This window comes from Gadus macrocephalus, chromosome 15 (assembly GCF_031168955.1).
Source record: "Gadus macrocephalus chromosome 15, ASM3116895v1".
NCBI classification, from domain to species: Eukaryota; Metazoa; Chordata; class Actinopteri; order Gadiformes; family Gadidae; genus Gadus; species Gadus macrocephalus.
Window position 1 is genome coordinate 19,885,922 of NC_082396.1, and position 19,708 is coordinate 19,905,629.

The window sequence follows — 19,708 nt, forward strand, 5'->3', positions numbered from 1 at the left end:
CGGTGTTCAAAGCCTCCATTGCTGAAGCTGCGGTGGCTAGCTGTGGCCTCAGGGTCTTAGGCTCCTCAAGGGGCGGTAACCCTCGGACACCGTGGTGGACACCGGTGGTGATCAGGTATTACATATGCAATAAATAGTTATTTAAGATTCTTTATTTTCAATAACATCTAAATACATTGTTGACAAAATTAGGTACATGTATAAATATAAATGATATGCTCTTTCTATATATAATCTAGGAAATAATCAGTGTGTGTGTGTTGGTGTGTGTGTTACTAGGTATCCAGTTCCAGTTCTTTCCATGACTTTGCAGCATTTCTTCTGTACTGCTGCAACTCCTGAGAACAGTACAGAAAAATAAATATCAAGAATTCTATCCAAACTAATGTAAAACGGTGGTTTCCAAACTTTAATGGTTTTTAAATGGTTTAAACTGTTTATTTAAATCACTTAACAAATCTTGTTTGTTAAATGTTTTAACAAATACATTTCAAAATGTATACTAATCAGTGTTGAGCTCTGGCTCAACCCCACTCTAGAAAACAGTAGCCTTCAACAAAACCTAGAAAACATTTACATTTAAAAATGTATAGTTAGCAAACAATAGTGTTTAATGTCCAATGCGTTTCATTGAGCCCTTGTTCTTGGCACAACATTAAAAGTGATCAAGGTATTTTGGTATGTGCAAGGTAACTCTGACTACAGGGGAAAACATATGGAAGCATATATGTAGCAAAATTCAAATGGTAATGCAATTTGCAATTCAATAAGTCATTACATTATGCAAATGACAATTCATTATGCAATTTAATAATGTAATTTGTAAATACGTTATTCAAAGTGTAGTGTAACGTTTTGCAAAAGACGTTTCCCACCCAGTCAAACCTGGCACAATGCTAGGCATAGAAACGATAATTATGATATTATAACTCTAGTCCTATGGCGAGACCACCAGGCTCTCCGTGGATCGTAATCAGCTGCGGCAGGCGGCGCCGACGGAGAAGGGAGAGGAAGCAGAAGCGGGGACGTCGCTCCGGCCTCCTGGCAAGACTGAGGAAAGACCCACATAAGCCTCCTCTACCGAGTATGTTCCTCTCCAACGCAAGATCTCTGACCCACAAAATGGACGAGCTGGAACTACTCGCAAACGGTAACCGCTATGTATGAGACTGTTGCGTGTCTGTAATATCTGAGACATGGCTTCACCCGTCGATCCCGGACGCAGCCGTACAGCTGGGGGGGCGCACCGTCCACCGCTGGGATCGCAACAAAGACTCCGGTAAGAGCAGAGGAGGTGGTTTGTGCATCTTTATACACAACAGCTGGTCTATAAACACAACAACTATAGACACACACTGCTCCCCGGACTTAGAGTACATTACAGTTAAATGTCGCCCATTTTTTCTGCCCAGAGAGTTAACAGTAGTGCTAATCACGGCTGTTTACATTCCTCCCGATGCCAACGTTGGCATAGCTCTCTCTCTACTGCTAAAAGCCATAAACACTCAGCAGCGTGCTCACCCCGACGGTGTTCACATCATAGCTGGTGATTTTAATCAGGCAAACTTAAAGGTCCCATGACATGCTATTTTATGTATTCTTTAATATAGGTATTAGTGGGCAACTAACACAGTATTCAAAGACGTTCCCTAAATTCAGCCGTGGTGCAGAGTTACAGCCACTCCGAGCCAGTCGCACATTGAGCTTCCCCCAAATGCGCTGTTTCGGTGGGCATGTCAAGGAGGAGGGTGGGGGTGTGGCCCTGAGCAGCTTGCAGCCACCATGCGCTCTGTTGACAGTGGATGTATCGCAATGGCGAGGCGCACACAGCCTTTAGCCGTGTTCTGTAAATATTCTAGAACACACGGGAGTCCTGGAGCTCTATATCTAAATATTATCATATAGCCTACACAGATATCTATATCATATAATATATATTATCACGGCCAAAAGCTGTGTGAGCCGATATTATGAATCTCAAACGACCGCGTTGGGTTCTCCGACGTTCCTGGTTCTTCAACGTCCACATCAATGTGAATACACACACTGTAACGCAAGTGTTTCTGGTCGGTTCTTTGACGTGTCTTGTATTTCCACAACGAGACTGTCGTGGGGGTTATCTGAGCCATGGTTGAGAAGGAATTGGGGGAAAGGAACTTTGGTTTGACTCGCTGAAGTACATGAACTGCGACATGCCGCCGGTTGCCGGGAGGCACCATCGCCCGGCAGCGGGCAGCAGGCAGCAGGCAGCGCGCGGTTCAGTCGACTTCAGGTTGATGTGAAAGTGGAAGAACCAGAGACGTCGCAGAACCCGACAAAGTCGTTTGTGATTCATAATATCGTCTGGAGGCGCACACAATATGTTATATGATATAGATATCTATGTATATGAAATTATTTAGATATAGAGCTCCAGGACTGTAACGCAAGTGTTGTACACTTCCTTGTTATTTGGATAACCGTTCTGCTGTTGGTGTGATGGCGCATAACACGTCGGACTCTCGTATCTGGTATTTCTACAACGAGACTCGTATTGGGGGTTATCTCAGCCAAGGTTGAGAATGAATTGGGGGGAAGGAACTTTGGCTTTGACTCCCTCAAGAACATGAACCACGACATGGAGGAGAAAGGGATTGTTGGCGGCGAATGTCTCCCGCTTGAGCCCCGCTGAGGGACCACCGCCGGAGGCGGAGGTGCATATAAGCGCTGCCCGGCAAAGATCCCTTTCTCCTCCTTGTCGTGGTTCATGTTCTTGAGGGAGTCAAAGCCAAAGTTCCTTCCCCCCAATTCATTCTCAACCTTGGCTGAGATAACCCCCAATACGAGTCTCGTAGAAATACCAGAGACGAGAGTCCGACGTGTTATGCGCCATCACACCAACAGCAGAACGGTTATCCAAATAACAACGAAGTGTACAACACTTGCGTTACAGTCCTGGAGCTCTATATCTAAATAATATCATATAATACATAGATTTTCATGTCATGGGACCTTTAAAGTCTGTCCTGCCGAAGTTTTATCAGCACGTGAAGTGTCCGACCAGAGGGAAAAACACATTGGACCATGTTTACACTAACATTAAACATGCTTACAGAGCCATACCACTACCTCACTTAGGCCAGTCAGACCACCTCTCTCTGCTCCTTACCCCTGCATACACCCCTCTCAGGAGAAGTGCACCACTACAGACCAAAACCATCACCACGTGGCCTCAGGATGCACTTTCCCAACTACAAGACTGTTTCCTACACACCGAGTGGGATGTTTTTAAACACCAGGACCTGGCTGTCCACACAGAATCTGTACTTTCCTACAGTACTGCATGGGAAACGTCACAGTGGACAAACGCATTCGTGTGTTCCCCAATCAGAAGCCCTGGATGACCAGCCAGGTCCGGACGCTCCTCAAGGTCCGCAACGCCGCCTTCAGGTCTGGAGACAGAGAGCAGTACAGCGCTGCTAGAGCCGACCTGAGGAGGGGAATTAAGAAGGCAAAGGCGGACTACAGGAGGAAAATAGAGGATCACCTCTCTGAAAACAACCCACGGCAGGTGTGGCAAGGCATTCAACAGTTGACAAACTACAGGGGACACAACACCACAACTGTGAACTCAAGTATCTCGCTGGCAGAAGAACTGAACTTCTTCTTTGCCCGCTTCGAGACATCAAGGACATCACAGACCTCAGCTTCATCACCACCCCAGCCCCCACCAGCTCACAGCACCCACTCACTGACTGTACAGGTGCAGGATGTGAGACGTGTGCTTAGTGGAGTCAACCCCAGGAAAGCTGCCAGACCAGACGGACTTCCTGGGAAGGTCCTCAAGGGCTGTGCTGACCAGCTCTCACAGGTCTTCACAACAATTTTCAACCTCTCCCTGACACAGGCCATCATCCCAGCCTGTCTGAAGTCCTCCACCATCATCCCCGTAGCCAAGAAATCAGCACCGGACACTCTGAATGACTACCGCCCAGTAGCACTCACACCCATCATTATGAAGTGCTTCGAGCAGCTGGTCCTACACCACATAAAAGCCTTCCTCCCCCCCACCTTAGATCCTCACCAGTTCGCTTACAGAGCGAACAGATCCACAGAGGACGCCATTGCCATAGCCCTTCATGCTGCACTGAGTCACCTGGAACACCGGGAGAGCTACGTCAGGATGCTCTTCATTGACTACAGCTCAGCCTTCAACACCATCATCCCGGCTATCCTGGTCTGCAAACTGTCAGCTCTGGGTCTCAACCCGCTCACCTGTTCCTGGATTAGTGACTTCCTCACAAATCGACCCCAGAAGGTGAAACTCGGTCCCCACTTCTCCTCCACCCGCACCCTCAGCACAGGCTCTCCACAGGGGTGTGTGCTGAGCCCACTCCTCTACTCTCTGTACACCTTCGACTGCAGTCCCACCCACCCCAGCAACACCATAGTGAAGTTCGCGGACGACACAACGGTGGTGGGACTGATCTCAGAGGGAGACGAGTCTACCTACAGGGATGAGATCCTGAAGATAACATCGTGGTGTTCAGACAACAACCTGGCATTGAACATCACAAAAACGAAGGAGATCATCCTGGACTTCAGGAAAAGCAGAGCAGACCCGGCTTCCCTCTACATCAACAGTGACTGTGTAGAGAGAGTCCACACCTTCCGCTTCCTGGGCACCATGATCTCTGCTGGCCTCTCCTGGACTGCCAACACGGCGGCGGTCGTCAAGAAGGCTCAGCAGCGGCTTCACTTCCTCAGGGTGCTCAGGAGGAACAACGTGGGAGAGAAGCTGCTGGTGACCTTCTACCGCTCCACCATCGAGAGTCTTCTGACGTTCTGTATCTCAGTGTGGTTTTCACAGTGCACTGAGGCAGAGCGGAAGAAACTCCAGGGAGTGGTAAACACCGCACAGAGGATCACTGGCTGCCCCCTCCCCTCCCTGAAGGACATATACATCTCCCGCTGCCTAAGCAGAGAGGAGAGAATCATAAAGGACAGCTCCCACCCTGGCATTCACCTGTTCGACCTGATGCCCTCTGGCAGGCGCTATAGGTCCATCAGAACCAGGTCTTCACGGTTCAGAGACAGCTTCTTCCCTAAAGCTGTATCCACCCACACACACATGCACTGACCCCCGACTGACTGACCCCCCCCTAACCTCCCACTGCTGTATTGTACTTTACTTTATTTTACTTTATTATTTATTTTACATTATTTACATTTCTATTTGGTATACTGTTGTTCTTGTTCTATTTATATATTATTTATTTTCTCGAATGCACCAATTGGGAAAGCTTACTAAAAATGTCGTTGTACTTGACTCGTGCAATGACAATAAAAGGCTTTCTATTCTATTCTATTCTATGATTGTAGGCGTAGCCGTCTAGGCTTCGCCTTATGGGCTTGTCCCGTGCGCGTGCTTGCGCGCACTGATACATTTCAACTATGCACCAATCAACGTGGGCACCGCCCACATTTCCCACGGTACCGTGTATATAAGGCGGCGCATACCGCCGCTCATCCTCCACACTATTCTTTCAGCATTTGGAGGGTACAGCAGGTGGGAAACTAGACGGCTACGCCTAAAATCATAGAACTAGAGTTATAATATCATAACTATCGTTCTACAAACGGCGGGAGTGCCATACTGTCAGACAAAACCAACTCGTCAATCGGCGAGCCAATAGGAACCCCTCTACCCCGCTTTCCATTTGAAAAACGGCGGGAGAGAAATACTGGCAGTCAAGTCCAACTCGCCGTCCGGCGAGAGGTATTTCAACGATGCCGCTTAAAAGAACATGCCTTCATTCTTAAGCCGTAGAAGGGGCACCGGACTCCAACACAGAGTTGCAGAGTGAGCCCCTGGACATGTCTAACATGTAAAAACGGGCAAAGGGGCGGGGGGAAGACCAAGACGCAGCCGCGCAGATGTCTTCCACGGGAACGCCTCTGAGTAGAGCCGTTGAAGTGGCTACGCCCCGTGTCGAGTGAGCTTTAACGCCCAATGGTGGCGCTAAGCCCTGCCGAGTGTAGGCTAAGCAAACACCCTCACATATCCAGCGAGAAAACCGCTGTTTAGAGAGCACGGCCCCTGCTAGTGTCGCTATAACACACAAACAACTGTTGTGTGGAGCGGAACGCGGCCGAGCATTTCACGTACATAGCCAGCGCCCGAACCGGGCACAGGAGATGCACCTCCGCCTCCGCCTCACTAGAATGAGTCGGAGGGTGAAAAGCCTTAAGCACAATATCTCTCGACCGGAAAGAACTATTAATGTTCTAGGGAGGAACGCAGGATTAGGTCTGAGCAGCGCAAAGGAGCTGTCCTCGTTTAGCAACAAGCAGCTTGGGCTGACAGACAAGAGCGGTCAGCTCACAGGCCTGCTTGGCAGAAACCAAAGCCAATAAGAGCGCCGTTTTAGAGAACAGGGCATCCAAAGGGTTCTGAGACAGAGGCTCGAAAGGGTCCCTGGACAACCCGCGCAACACGGTGGGGAAAACCCAGCGTGGTGTAAGCACGCGCGAAACAGGCCTAACCCGTCTAGCCCCACGCAAGAATCTCTTGACCAGTGGATGGCTGAAGATCGGTCCACCATCACCCGCATGGCCAGCCGAAACGGCTGCCGCATAGACCTTGATAGTGGAAAAAGCCAAACCCTTCTCCAATAAGTGCTGTAGAAACGCAAGCACGCTTCCCACCTCGCAATGGGATGGGACAGCGTGCTTCCCGTCACACCAATCAGAGAAAGCGCACCACTTCACCGCATAGAGGGAAGAAGTAGAAGGTGCACGAGCACCCTGGATAGTGTTGATAACCGCTTCGGGCAAAGGTTTGCTGGCTCCTCTCAGGAGCCAGTCCAACAGCCGTCCCGATACATGGGGCGGGTGGTGCACCGTCCCGTGGGCCTGTGAAAGCGCATCCAGTCTGAACGGTACCGGCCACGGCGCCGTCCGTGAGAGCGCCGCCAGCTCTGGAAACCACAGAGCTGAGCGGTTCTCCAGAGCCACTATAATCAGGGACAATCTCTCCTGTCTGACCCGTTCCAGAAGAGGAAGGATCAGCTGGAGCGGAGGAAATGCATACAAGAGAACCCGCGGCCAAGGGGTGTGCTCCAACGCATCCACCCCAAACGGGGGAAGATCCCGAGGGTTGAGAGAGAACCAGCACCTGCAGTGTGTGTTCTCCCTGCACGCGAACAGGTCCACCTGAGCCGTCCCGAACCTCTGCCAGATCAGTCTGACTATGTCGGGATGTAACCGCCACTCGTCGTGGCAGGGACTGTCGTGAGACATGAGGTCCGCCCTGAAGTTCTGAGCACTTTCCTCACAGCGACGAGTTCCAGCACATTTATGTGGACTGTAGGGGGTGTGCGCCACTCGCCTCCCACCGAGTGAGAGAGGCACGTTCCTCCCCAACCCGTCAACGAGGCGTCCGTGAAGACCATTACGTAGGACGTCACTCTGCCCAGGGGAACAACCCGGAGAAGGGCGGGGGGGTTTCCCCAATATTTCAGGTCCGGTGACACCGAACGGGGTGGGAGGAGCACCCTGAGCTTGTGTCGCACGGGGTCCAACCGTTGGCGAGCAAACCACCGCTGGAGTCTGCGCATAAAGAGCAGACCCAGGGGAACCACGGGATGGGCGACTGCCATTAGCCCTAACAGGCGCATGGTGGACAGAGCGGTCACGTTTCTGAGAACGCGAAAGCGGGAGAGTGCCAACAGGATGGCGTCTCGTCGAGGAGGCGAGAGCATCACTGTCATGGCGGCTGAGTCTAGGCAAAGCCCCAAGTAGACTATCTGCCGGCTGGGGAGCGGGAAGCTCTTCTCCCACTTGATGGCAAAACCCAGGAAAGAGAGATGGTTTATCACCGTCATGGTGTCCCTTCTCGCAGCTTCCTCTGAGTTGCTCAGAATAAGTAGGTCGTCGAGGTAGGAGAACCCTCTTTCCCTGACGCCTGAGCGGCCCCAATGCCGTCTCCACACACTTCGAGAAGGTGCGCGAGGCCAGGGAGTAGCCGAATGGCAGGCACTTGTACTCGTACGCCACCCCCATAAAGGCAAAACAGAGAAACTTCCTGTGCGCCTGCCGAACAGGGAAGTGGTAGTAAGCATCCTTGAGATCCAGGGAAGTGAACCAGTCGCCCTCTCTCACACATCGGAGCAGCGCTCTGATAGTGAGCATTCTGAATTTCCTCGCGGCAACGAATCTGTTGAACACGGGAAGATCCAGAATAGGTATCTTCTCCCCTGACTTCTTGGAAACCAGGAAGTAGCGGGAGTAAAACCCTAGGTGTGACTCGTGGGGGGGAACGACAGTGATGGCCCCCTTGTCCAAGAGACGGGCCACCTCTGCTGCCAGAGCCGTGCTTGCCACCGGGTCCCGTAGCCTGGTCTCCACCAAACCCATAAAGGGTGGGGGACGGCGCTTCAACTGTATGGGATGACCCCATCTCAACGTGTTGTCCAACCACGATGGTAGAACGCACCGCTCTAGCCAACACGCATAGTGGTCGGGGAGAGGGCGAGCTGACAGCTGAGGAACGCTGTCCAGGAATAACCCGTATTCCTCGGCCCCTACCGCCTCCACACAGTGTGTGGACCAAGGGGGGCATACCATGAAAGGGAGGAGGCTCAGCGAGCGTGGTAGATGTTACAGAGCTAGTCACTGTACAAACAGCGGGCTGTCTAGACGCGGCGCTCGTGTCCGCTAAACAGGCAGCGAGCCGTCTAGCCGTAGAACTCGTGCCCGCGCGTTGTCCGCTGGCTGTAACCACAGTGCGCAGACCCGTCTTCTCACCTTCCACAGACAGTAGAAGGGAGGTAGAGGGGATAATGTGGGAAACTAGGAAACTAGTACAAGCGTCCGTATCCACGGGTTCGTGTAATGAGTCTCCAGTCCACCCACGAAGCCCGCCTGAAAAGGGCCCCCTAGCTCTTATAGGAGCGCTCTCCAGTGGGCCTGAAAAGGGCCGTTGGTCCGTAGCCTCGCCCACGCCGCTGCCACTAGTCATGGAAGTCTTCATATCTACTTTTTCCGTAGATCAGTACAAGTGCTGAAAGAAAAAAGGGAGGATGAGCGGCGGTATGCGCCGCCTTATATACACGGTATCGTTGGAAATGTGGACGTGCCCATGTTGATAGGTGCATAGTTGAAATTTTTCAGTGCGCGCAAGCCCATAAGGCGAAGCCTAGATGGCGTAGCCTACATGAAATAGAACGAAAGTGCCAACTGTGCTAGCTATGTCGTGGATGATCATCTGGTCTGACGAGTAAGTGACGTAGTTCCCGCCCAGACGCGATAATCTTTTGCAAAATCTTTTGCAAAACGTTTTTCCAAATCTTTTGCATCATCTTTTTTTTTACGGATTGAAATGTCATTTGAATTTCGCAACACACAGAGAGTGGCGAAGTGCATGGCAATCACGGGGACACTATAGTAGCCTGGTCCTACTCTCGTACTTCATTTCATTTGTACAAAGAGTCTGGACCTACTCAATTGACAAACGTTAACTCACTTGAAGGCGGGTGTCAGTTCAAGTTTATTTGGATCTGCCCAGTGCCACGCTGGATCTGCCATAACCAATCGCTAACGTTTGGCCTGGAATCACGTTGCGCGCAGGCTGTAAACAAACCAAAAACTGTGCGTGAATATGTCCGTCAACGAGAGCTGACTTTAACGCCATTGATCTCAGCCACTCCCTCTATTCGCTGATTGGACGCAGACAATTTAGACGGAGAAAACCCACTAACATACCGCAGACTCAGACCTAATACTGAAGGGAAATTCAAATTGAGTGGAAGCAGGCGGGCGGATCCAGACTAACACTATAGCGTTTCAATTTGAATAAAGGAAAAATTGACCAAATGTTATTCTATTTTTATTGTTATAACTTTTGCAAATGGTATTGAGGATTTCATTGTCACTTTGCATCTTAAAGGTTGGGTATGGGATTTGCGAAACGCCAGCAGATTTTGAAAATACACAACTCAAATGGTCCTACCCCCTCTCCTTCAACGCTGACTCTGACTCCACCCATTCCAAGTACCTGGACGCGCAATCATGCATGAGCGCGAACACAGATGCGCGAGAGCGAGCCAGGCTAGCGTAGGTTTTCGTTAAACAACATGGCAACATTAAAAAAAACAACATGGGGATGGTGGCGTCTTGTCTGCCATGGAAATTGTCTTCTACTGCTAGGTCCAAATGTGGATTAACTAGTTCCAGTAGCTACCGCAGGATAACAACAAACAGGAGCTTGCTCTGGGTCACGAGCTCTGGGTCACGAGTACTGCACGAAGGGGTCGCGCGCGGGGGGAGGGGGAGTGCAGTACGACCGTTTGATGGACGTACTTACTCTCCAATGCAACTCGGTGGCTCTGGAAATCATTGGCTGGAGTTTTTCGAGCCCTGCCCGTTCCACAGATGATTGACTCGTTTAATTTTCATGTCAGTACTTCTAACTCAGTGGCTGTAAGTGGGTTATGATAAGGATTTCAAGTAATTCTGCAAAAATTGCCAAAAAAGCGAATTCCATACCCAACCTTTAAAAGACACTTTGAATCACGTATTTACAAATTACATTATTAAATTGCATAATGAATTGTCAATTGCATAATGTACTGATTTATTGAATTGCAAATTGCATTACCATTTGAATTTTGCTACATATATGCTTCCATAAAAACATACGAGCGCTCTGATAAATTCAAACGTATGCAGGTTTACCACGCTGAAAACGGTTCTACATTTGCATCACAAAGGATGCTGGAGATATAAAGAGGGCAATCAAAAAACGAAGTAGACGCCTTCTACAGGGAGAGATGCATTCCCCGGGACGGTGACATTACCAGCAGATGTTGATTTAGTAAAAACAACCATTGTTAAAGCAGATGCGCAAAAGTTAAAGTTCGGGTTGCAAACATTTTCAGCACTGGAAATGGGGTCGCACACACACACACACACACACACACACACACACACACACACACACACACACACACACACACACACACACACACACACACACACACACACACACACACACACACACACACACACACAGCGCTCGCACGGTCGTAGCTCATTGTCTAATTGGCGGGCAAAATTCCATGGGCGGGATATAAAGGGAAGGTAACTTGGCCCCTTATGACGACATATAGCTAAATTCGAAATCGTAGCGTCTGAGCTTTCATTTTTCAAAGGCTTGGTTTTACACCTAGCGCCATTTCTAGCTACTGGGGGACCATAGGCAGGCTAGGGGAAATCATATTTATGTTCATAAAGTGAAATTTTCATGCCATGGGACCTTTGACAGAACATCTTTGGTTTAACACAGCAGAGCCGGCCCGTTATGTAACGAATAAAGCTCAGCCTATGATTGGTTAAACGGAGGCAGGCCGTGTATTTAAATGTAATAAAATGTTTGCTAAATAATGTATCTATGTTGTGTTCCACAAAAAGAGGCTTATCAGCGCATCTGGAACTGCAGTCAATTCAAATAATGATTGATTTCTAAAAGAAAGAAAGACCTTTTTAAGTTGACCAATACTTATTAATCCCAAAAGCCTTCTTTCCTAAACAGGGATAATAATATAGTCTGATCCTCTGGCTGGCTGAAGCCTCCATGCTGTAGTGATGTAGAGCTGGTGGACCCCTGGACCTACCTGGTCCTTCTGGGCCCTCATGGAGTCAACCTGGGGCTCACTGTACTGGGGGTCCTTGGCTGGATCTTTCAGCTCCTTATTCTCACTGATACTCTGTAGAGCAGAATGAAGAGACAAACGATACACAAATCAGGAGGAATGCTTTAAGATGTTGCTTTGCATTGAGCACTTCTACTAAAGTACATATCCTGTATATAACAACACTAAACCTCTATGCGTCCGTTGCAACCTCTACTGCATTTTTTTTAAATGAAGGCGCATTTTCTAAAAAGCGCGTTACAAAGTTGGGGGTCACCATACATTCAGCAAAGGTGGAGCTACTTTACTACACCTTGATATCACCTAAATAGACACGTAGATTGTACAATTCATCGTTTCAGTAGTGTGGTTTTATCAATACGGCTTTGGATGATCCTTCATGGCCTGAGAGCACATTGTGGAAAACGGTCTTCCCTTGTTTTTTGTCAGCTATGAAGTTAGGCCAATGTTAATTTCTCTAAGATGTTCTCTTTTACTCGCCAACATCTAATGTAAATGAGCACATGGACTTTACATTGTGACCTTCAGAACTTCATGTTTTCACAAAATCACACAAATCACCAAAAAAAAAAGCAAAAACCAGATCTAAATGTTTGCAAAATCTTCCGATAAGTTACAGCGACAGTTTGGATTCGTAAAATCGGAATACAAGACCCAGCTTTATTTCTTGACCATATGTGATTGCAGTACCTCTGGAGGGAACACACTCTCATAGACCTTCTTCCAGAGGTCCAAGGGGCTTTTAGCATGCAGAGAACCAATATCCACATCACTAGTAGGAGGGGAGCCTAGCAACAGTCACATAAAGCAAGAAAACATCCTGTAAGATGACATCAATAGCTGATTCCTAATAACAGCAACATGTAACTCGGCCTGGCAACCAAAACATCACCATGTTTATTTGTGATTGTTAAACAGTAATGGCATACTACAGCTTTTAAACAGTAAAATGTTAAGTCTTTTGATTGAGTAAGAAAGGTAACCAATAAATACAGAATGCTGTTCGAATTTCTCACAGTACGGTCACTGACCACCTGGGGGGGCAGAGCTCACCTATCTGGATGAAGGAGTCGGAGCCCGAGGGAATGACCAGGGGCTTGCTGCTGTCAAACGACACAGACTTTCTAGAAGAAAAATAAGAAATGGAAAACAAAAATAAAACACCTACACGACACCTAATGACACCTACGCGACACCTGCATGAGACAGAATACAAACAAACAACACAAGAATGTTGATAAAGAATAGCTTGTGTGCAGTTTGGAGCCATCCCTCACCCTCTCTCCAGGCCAAAGGCCAGGTGGTTGAAGAAGCTCTTGGTCTTGGACATCTGCAGCTCTGACTTGGTGCTAGTGAACTGATCAGAGAGGAGGGGGGACAGTAGGATGCAGGGTTTAACAGTTAATGGAATGCATTTATACAGCTCTTTTCTAACCAGTGGCCACTCAAAGCACTTTACAGTACTGACCTAACATTCACCTCACATTCAGGGACACACACATTCACACACCGGCGGCGGTGTCCACCCTGCGAGACGACAGCCAGCTCGTCAGGAGCAGTCAGGGTAAAGTTTCTTGCTCAGGGACACTAGGAGGAGCCGGGGATCGAACCAGCAACCTTCCAGTTACCAGCCAACCAGCTCTACCTCCTGATCCACATGCCGCTGTCATGCCAAATTTGTACCGGCTGCCAAATTTGTACCGGGCGCGTCATCCATACGTAATCCATTCCAAACGTTGCCAATCCGTTGCCAAAGACGAAATAACATAATACAGTTAACGGATCACTAGATAACACTTGTTTTTACTTTATATTTGTATTGTATTCAATTGTTTAATCAAATTTAGCTAGTAAACTGAGTGTTTAAAGCAGGTCAAGGACGAAATAGCACAATACAGATAACGGATCGCTAGATAGAAGGTTCGCGAATGTCCGTGAACCTTTCACGTCATTCGACGCGATCGTCCGTTGCCAGGCAACGGACGACGCGATCCTCTGTTGCCAGGCAGGTTTGGAATGGATTACGTATGGATGACGCGCCCGGTACAAATTTGGCAGCCGGTACAAATTTGGCATGACACCGCCTCGGATGGCTACTAATGACGTAGTCTTGATTAATCACTTGTTCTCTTTATTATTAATCATTTAACTTAAGCAATTAATATGATACGGTTGATTGTCTGGTAATGAAGTAATGGATAAATTGACTCAAAGATTATTTTATTAATTGGCTCTGGAAATAAAAAACCACCCTTGTGTGAGCTCTTTGGATGAAAATGTGTTGTGTGAGAGTGTACTTACTATGAGAGAGGCTGCGTAATAGTGTCCGATAAAGCGCAACGTCTTACTGACCACTTTCCTCTTATCAGACTCCAACTCCTACAAGACACACAACAAAAATTTAATCAAATGACTTACGGCAGTTGGCACTGCCGTTGTGCGTGTGGACATATATGTGAATGTGAGGCATTCAGTGTCGTAAAAAGGTCATTGTAGAATAGCTACAGGTTAGAAAAAGTGGATTTACCAAATTAAGGTTGCCTATTAATAAACTATGATAAGTAGTCTTCATTCTTCATTCATATAGACCTCAAACTTACATACTTTGTGTTATGCACTCCCCATCTGTGAATGAATTGTTGATTATCATGACTATCATACATCATCCTTTGGGTCCCATAGGGATCCTGTTGGGATGTCTGTCATTGTTGAGGTGATTCATGGTGAGCTAGTCGGTTGTAATTGGTTTGTGGCATCAATGCCTGTTGCAGCTTAGAGACCAGACAACCATGTTTGAAGTCAGGTGTTTACAAAAACATTGACAGTCGCAGGGATATTTTTATTGATTTAAAAAAGGAAAAGTAGGTGAAAAAACAGGATGACCTTCTGCTGAAAGGACGATGTATGATCATGAGAATCCTTCAGATATTTGGGTCACAAACGGGGCGGGCGATTCGCTTAATACTGTACTGCTGTTTATTGTGTGTCTACTATCTTTGTCTGAAGAGTTGCAGGTTGCTGTGATCGGTGGGCTGCGTTTTATGTCCTGTTTGCTGGAATTGTTATTGTTTTTGGTAAAAAGGGTGGGCCTGTTCCCAGAAGGATGTTAGACAGATGTACAGTATACAGTATATGTGACAGTGGTAACACTTTTTGGGCAGTAGGTGTTAATGTAGACTCGAAAAGAGAAGACTAGAGTATGGTATTGTAGAGTGGAGGAGAGAAGAGAAGAGTCGAATGGACCTCACCAAGAAAAGGTCATATTTGCTGCCAATGATGAGCAGAGGAACAGGAAAGGGACTCAGAAGCTCTCTGTCCTGTTGAGAAGGATCCACAAATAACCGTCTTTACATACGAGTTCCTGTTGTGTGAGAGACACATAATACTCTCTAACTTAAGTAACTTCCTCTAAAGTGAAATCAAACTATCTATGTAAAAATACTATATTGTCACAAATAAAAAAAATGTCTTTGATGTTTAGATTTATCAACAGACATTATGATCAGATACCATACACTATCATCAGAGCGCAATTATTTCTGAATCCACACATTTTTCAATTTCTAAATCTATCCACCTTTTGGTGTTTTCAGTTCATGCATAAAAAAATAATATATAAATATATATAAAGCATAATATGCATAATCAAAACATCTATAAAGTTAGACTATAAATGTACTATTGCGTGTACATCTTTCATAGTGGATGAATGGATCAGTCCTCACAGGATAATCTTTGGGCAACACTCGCGCTGCTGGTTGAAAGCTGCTCGCCTTGTGCTTGGCCCCGGCATGGGCCTGAGTCTGGAAGCAGGCCTTCCCTAGCTGGGTATGTGCTGCCTGAAGAAGGGTTTCCATGGTCCTCCACAGTCTGCTGGGTTGAGACAAGTCCAGGACTAGGATGAGAGACAGAGATCTAGCAGGAGAGAATAGTGATGGGAATAGTCAAATTATCGGTAAATACTTTATTTGGCTCATTTTCGGTTTTACTTTTAAGAATATAGTATAAACAATATCTCAAAATGTAGATAGAATAATGTAATGTAATATAAATGTATTTGTAAAGCACATTTAAAAAACAACAGTTGTAAAGATCCCATGGCATGAAAATTTCGTTTAAGATTAGATTTAAAAATAGCTACAGAGGGGGACAATTTAGTATGCAGTGCCAAGCTGTTTCATAGTTTAGGGGCAACAGCAGCATATACCCCATCTCCTCTACATTTGTGTTTAGTTTTGGGAACAGCCAGTAAGAACAGGTCAGAGGATCTGAGAGTGTATTTGACTAGTATGTCAGATAGGTACATGGGGGCTTTTCCATTTAAGCATTTAAATGTTAGTAGCAGGATCTTAAAATGTATTATATGGTGGACAGGGAGCCAGTGAAGGGAGGCTAGGCTAAGATGGGGGAAATATGTTCACCCTTACGGTGCCCGTTAGGAGGCGGGCTGTAGCATTTTGAACCAACTGTAAGTAAGAGAGGGTGGCTTTGTTGAGACCAATATATAGGGAATTACAGTAGTCTAGCCTGGCAGTTACAAATGCATGGATTACTTTTTCAAAGTTAGTGACAGTCAGAAAAGGTTTTCCTTTAGAAATATTTCTTAACTGAAAGAAACTTGATTTTTCTACGGACTCAACCTGTTTGTCAAAAGTAAGATTAGTATCCAGTATTACACCCAAGCTTCTTATATGGGACTTGACATATGGGTTGAGGGTGCTTAAGTCCATACCATTGGTGTTACAAGTAGTACCTGGTCCTAATAATAGGACCTCCGTTTTGCTGTCATTGAAGCTCAAAAAAAAAAAAAAAAAAAAGCCATCCAATCTTTGACATCCTCCAGAAAGTTTAAGAGACATTTAATGGTGGTGGAATCTTGTCCTTTCAGATGTATGTAAATTTGTCTGTCGTCAGCATAGCAATGGAATAAGATGCCATATTTTCTGAAAAGGCTTACAGAAAAGGTTCTGTCGGATAGGTAGGATCTGTACCATTTCATAGCAGTACCCTTAATACTGACACATCCAGAAGGCGGGAGAGGAGGATAGTGTGGTTTACAGTGTAAAATGCAGCTGTGAGCTCTAGCATAATAAGGATGACAGAATCACCAGCATCAGTAGCTAATCAGTAGGATATCATTAAAAACCCTTGGCAATAATGTTTCTGTGCTGTGAAGAACTTTGAAGCCTGATGGGAATACCTCAAAAATGACATTAGTATCTAGAAAGGTTGAGGTTGTGTCAAGACAACTTTTTCCAATACCTTAGAAAGGGATGGAAGTTTGGAGCTAGGTTTAAAATTTGAGAGGACTAAGGCATCCAGGTTGGGATTTTTAATAATAATAATAATAATACATTTCATTTAGAGGCGCCTTTCAAGACACCCAAGGTCACCTTACAGAGCATATAGTCATCATACATTTTTTAAAAAACAAGACATTGTGGAAAATAAATAAATAAATAAATAAACATAAGCAATAAGAAATAAATAAAACAAAAACAAGACAAAACAAAACAATCAATAAGAGGTTGTACTATATAAATATATATAATGACATTAAAGGTATCATTGAAAAAGCGTTTACATTTTTTAAGTAGCCAGACGGTACTAAATTAACCATTTTGAATACACAGATGCAGTCTTTTGGACCTACCTGATACTAAGAGGAGTGATGGGGATTTGGACCAGGTCCGAGAGGGAGGTCCCCCCTCCCAGCTCCCAAAGGTGGGCTATGTCTTTGGGCTAGAAGAGGAATGACCGCACGCACGCACGCACACACACACACACACACACACACACACACACACACACACACACACACACACACACACACACACACACACACACACACACACACACACACACACACACACACACACACACACCTATTAGACCTTGGGGAAGGTACTATGTACCGCAGAAATGTAATAAGTGCATGGTGATGCAGGTCCACTCACAATAAAGGCTACAACATTCAAGTCTTCACCATTGAATGTATAAAATATGCAGGTGTGGGTGACACAATGTTATGGTCTTTGCCTTACAAAAATTGCTTAGTTACACATACCTTGGGTTCACAGAACCAACAGACATAAAATGCTTCAAATAGCTATTTTAAAACACAAATAAGTGGCTATATGTATGTATATATATATATTGCTGAGGCAAAGAGCCATTGCAGATGTCCTTACTGTGTTATGTCCTCGGGCTCGTCGTCCAAACGTATACTCCAGAGCCAGCGTTGGCTTGGTTGCTTCATCCCTAGTGGAGAACAACAGTCAATACTCCTCAAAGGATCTGGATGTAACCATGCACAGGAGTACTGTCAACCTAAGGAGCACACAGCAGGTGGTTCAAATAGCTGATGTTAAATCTGATTAAGAGCGATGGTCCCCTGAAGTATCACACAACTTACCTGTCAAGACATCTCAGAAGAATGGATGTTTTTCCCTGAAAAGCAAAATTTATTATTATTAGGTCTAATACTTGGAGGGATGCTGTGTCAGGGACGGAGCGCCTCTTGTACTGTGACCTACCCCGGTCTTGCTCCCCATTATGAACACGGTTCTCTGGCTGACAGCTCCATCACCACCACCATGGTCCTCACTGGTGTTGCTGTTCCGGTTCTGGACCTCGGCTGCTGCCAGGTCCCACAACGTGTCCGTGCTGAGGAGCGCAGAGCAAACAATGTAGTGTTGATTTTAGCATATCGTATGACAAAAGAATCCCGACGAACAATTTACCTTATTTTGGGCATTACTTTTTAGTTTAATCCAGAAGTCTTCCCCTATGGACCATGGACGAGTGTACAGGCGCATAAACACAAATGTTGCCAAAGTAACGGCGCAGAATGATGACGTGTACGTGAGGGACGCGTTTCTCATCAGGTCAATCCCAAGCTTTGTTCGAAATCGTTCCCTGTCACGGATATAGTGCACTTTATACGTAGGGTGATCAGATGTCCCGCATTGTTATTGACAGTCAGACTGTTTTTTTTTTTTTTTTTTGGAAATGAGTGTTTTATAATCTGGCATTTATCAAATAGCTGCGTGCGGAGATAGCAGTGAGGGCTGTCATCAGGGGGAGGAGCGGGCTGTTTGATCATGTCAATCAAACCGGGACGCGGACGCCGGTTAAGGGCACGCGCACCAACAAGAAACAATCAGGTCAGAACGGCAGGAGATATGGAGGAGAGCGCGACCCGTATGCCTACGACTAAAAGGAAATGCAGTTACAACAAAGACAGGGAAACCATATATCCCTGGATGAAACCAGTGCAAGGGGAGTCTTGTAAAGTGTTATGTGACGTTTGCATGAGTAAATTTTCCATTTCACACGGAGGTGAATTCGACGTAAAAAGACACAGAAAATGCGAGAGTCACAAACAACGGGTTGCTCAAAAGGAGGCTTCCCAGTCCATGCATAAGTTCCTGCTAAAACCCAAACAAGATTCAAACGCAGATAAGGTAACAGCAGCTGAACTAACTAGCGTTCAAACCAGTGTTGCCAACTCTCGCGAGACAAATAAGCAACTCTCACATCAAAAGGAAGCCCAATGCCTAAAAAGGCGCCCAAAGCCGCTTTAACCTGTCACAGCCTTAACAGCATAGCCTATTTGTATAATGAGTGAAATAATTGCTTTTCCAAAGCTAAAAAATTATTTTTCAAGTTTCACAAAGAAGAAATCTAAAAATCATTGTACAAGACACATATTTGTGTGTGTGTGTGGGGAGACTTTTGAAGGACTGATTGAATACATTTTAATACCAATACCATTTAAGGTATTATTTTAAGCATTTGTATGACTTGTATTCATTCGATACATTTGCATAGCAATTAGATGACTTACTTGTAGATGTACGAAATCAATGCTTGTTAAAAACAACAGCCATCAAGTCACAAAATCATTGAAAAAGCTGTTTATCAACAGCTAAATAACGCAGAGTTACGTATGTAACTCTGGTTCTATGAATCCTTAATTGCATTAAGCACTGGATTTATCCGTCTCGCGCATG

At 46.1% G+C, this 19,708-nt stretch overlaps 1 protein-coding gene across 1 annotated transcript; it reads right to left on the reverse strand.

Annotated features, from left to right (window-relative positions):
• Nucleotides 1-134: 134 nt before the first annotated feature.
• Nucleotides 135-18,610, reverse strand: dync2li1 (dynein, cytoplasmic 2, light intermediate chain 1). Its single transcript, XM_060072420.1, has 13 exons — nt 18,437-18,610; nt 18,230-18,359; nt 18,109-18,143; nt 17,885-17,954; nt 17,347-17,435; nt 15,419-15,608; nt 14,942-15,010; nt 13,995-14,072; nt 12,971-13,050; nt 12,747-12,817; nt 12,384-12,481; nt 11,655-11,747; nt 135-338 (listed from the first exon to the last, which is right to left on the reverse strand). The coding sequence occupies exons 1-13, from the start codon at nt 18,448-18,450 to the stop codon at nt 276-278; spliced, it is 1,080 nt and encodes a 359-aa protein (XP_059928403.1). The 5' UTR covers nt 18,451-18,610; the 3' UTR covers nt 135-275.
• Nucleotides 18,611-19,708: the final 1,098 nt, after the last annotated feature.

Bases quoted from the DNA above. Each gene is read 5' to 3' on its own strand.
- dync2li1 (XM_060072420.1), bottom strand. The intron at 15,011-15,418 runs GTGAGGACTGAT...CCTTCTCAACAG, and splicing joins TGTTGCCCAAAGATTATCCT to GACAGAGAGCTTCTGAGTCC. The intron at 14,073-14,941 runs GTGAGGTCCATT...TGTGTCTTGTAG, and splicing joins GCAAATATGACCTTTTCTTG to GAGTTGGAGTCTGATAAGAG.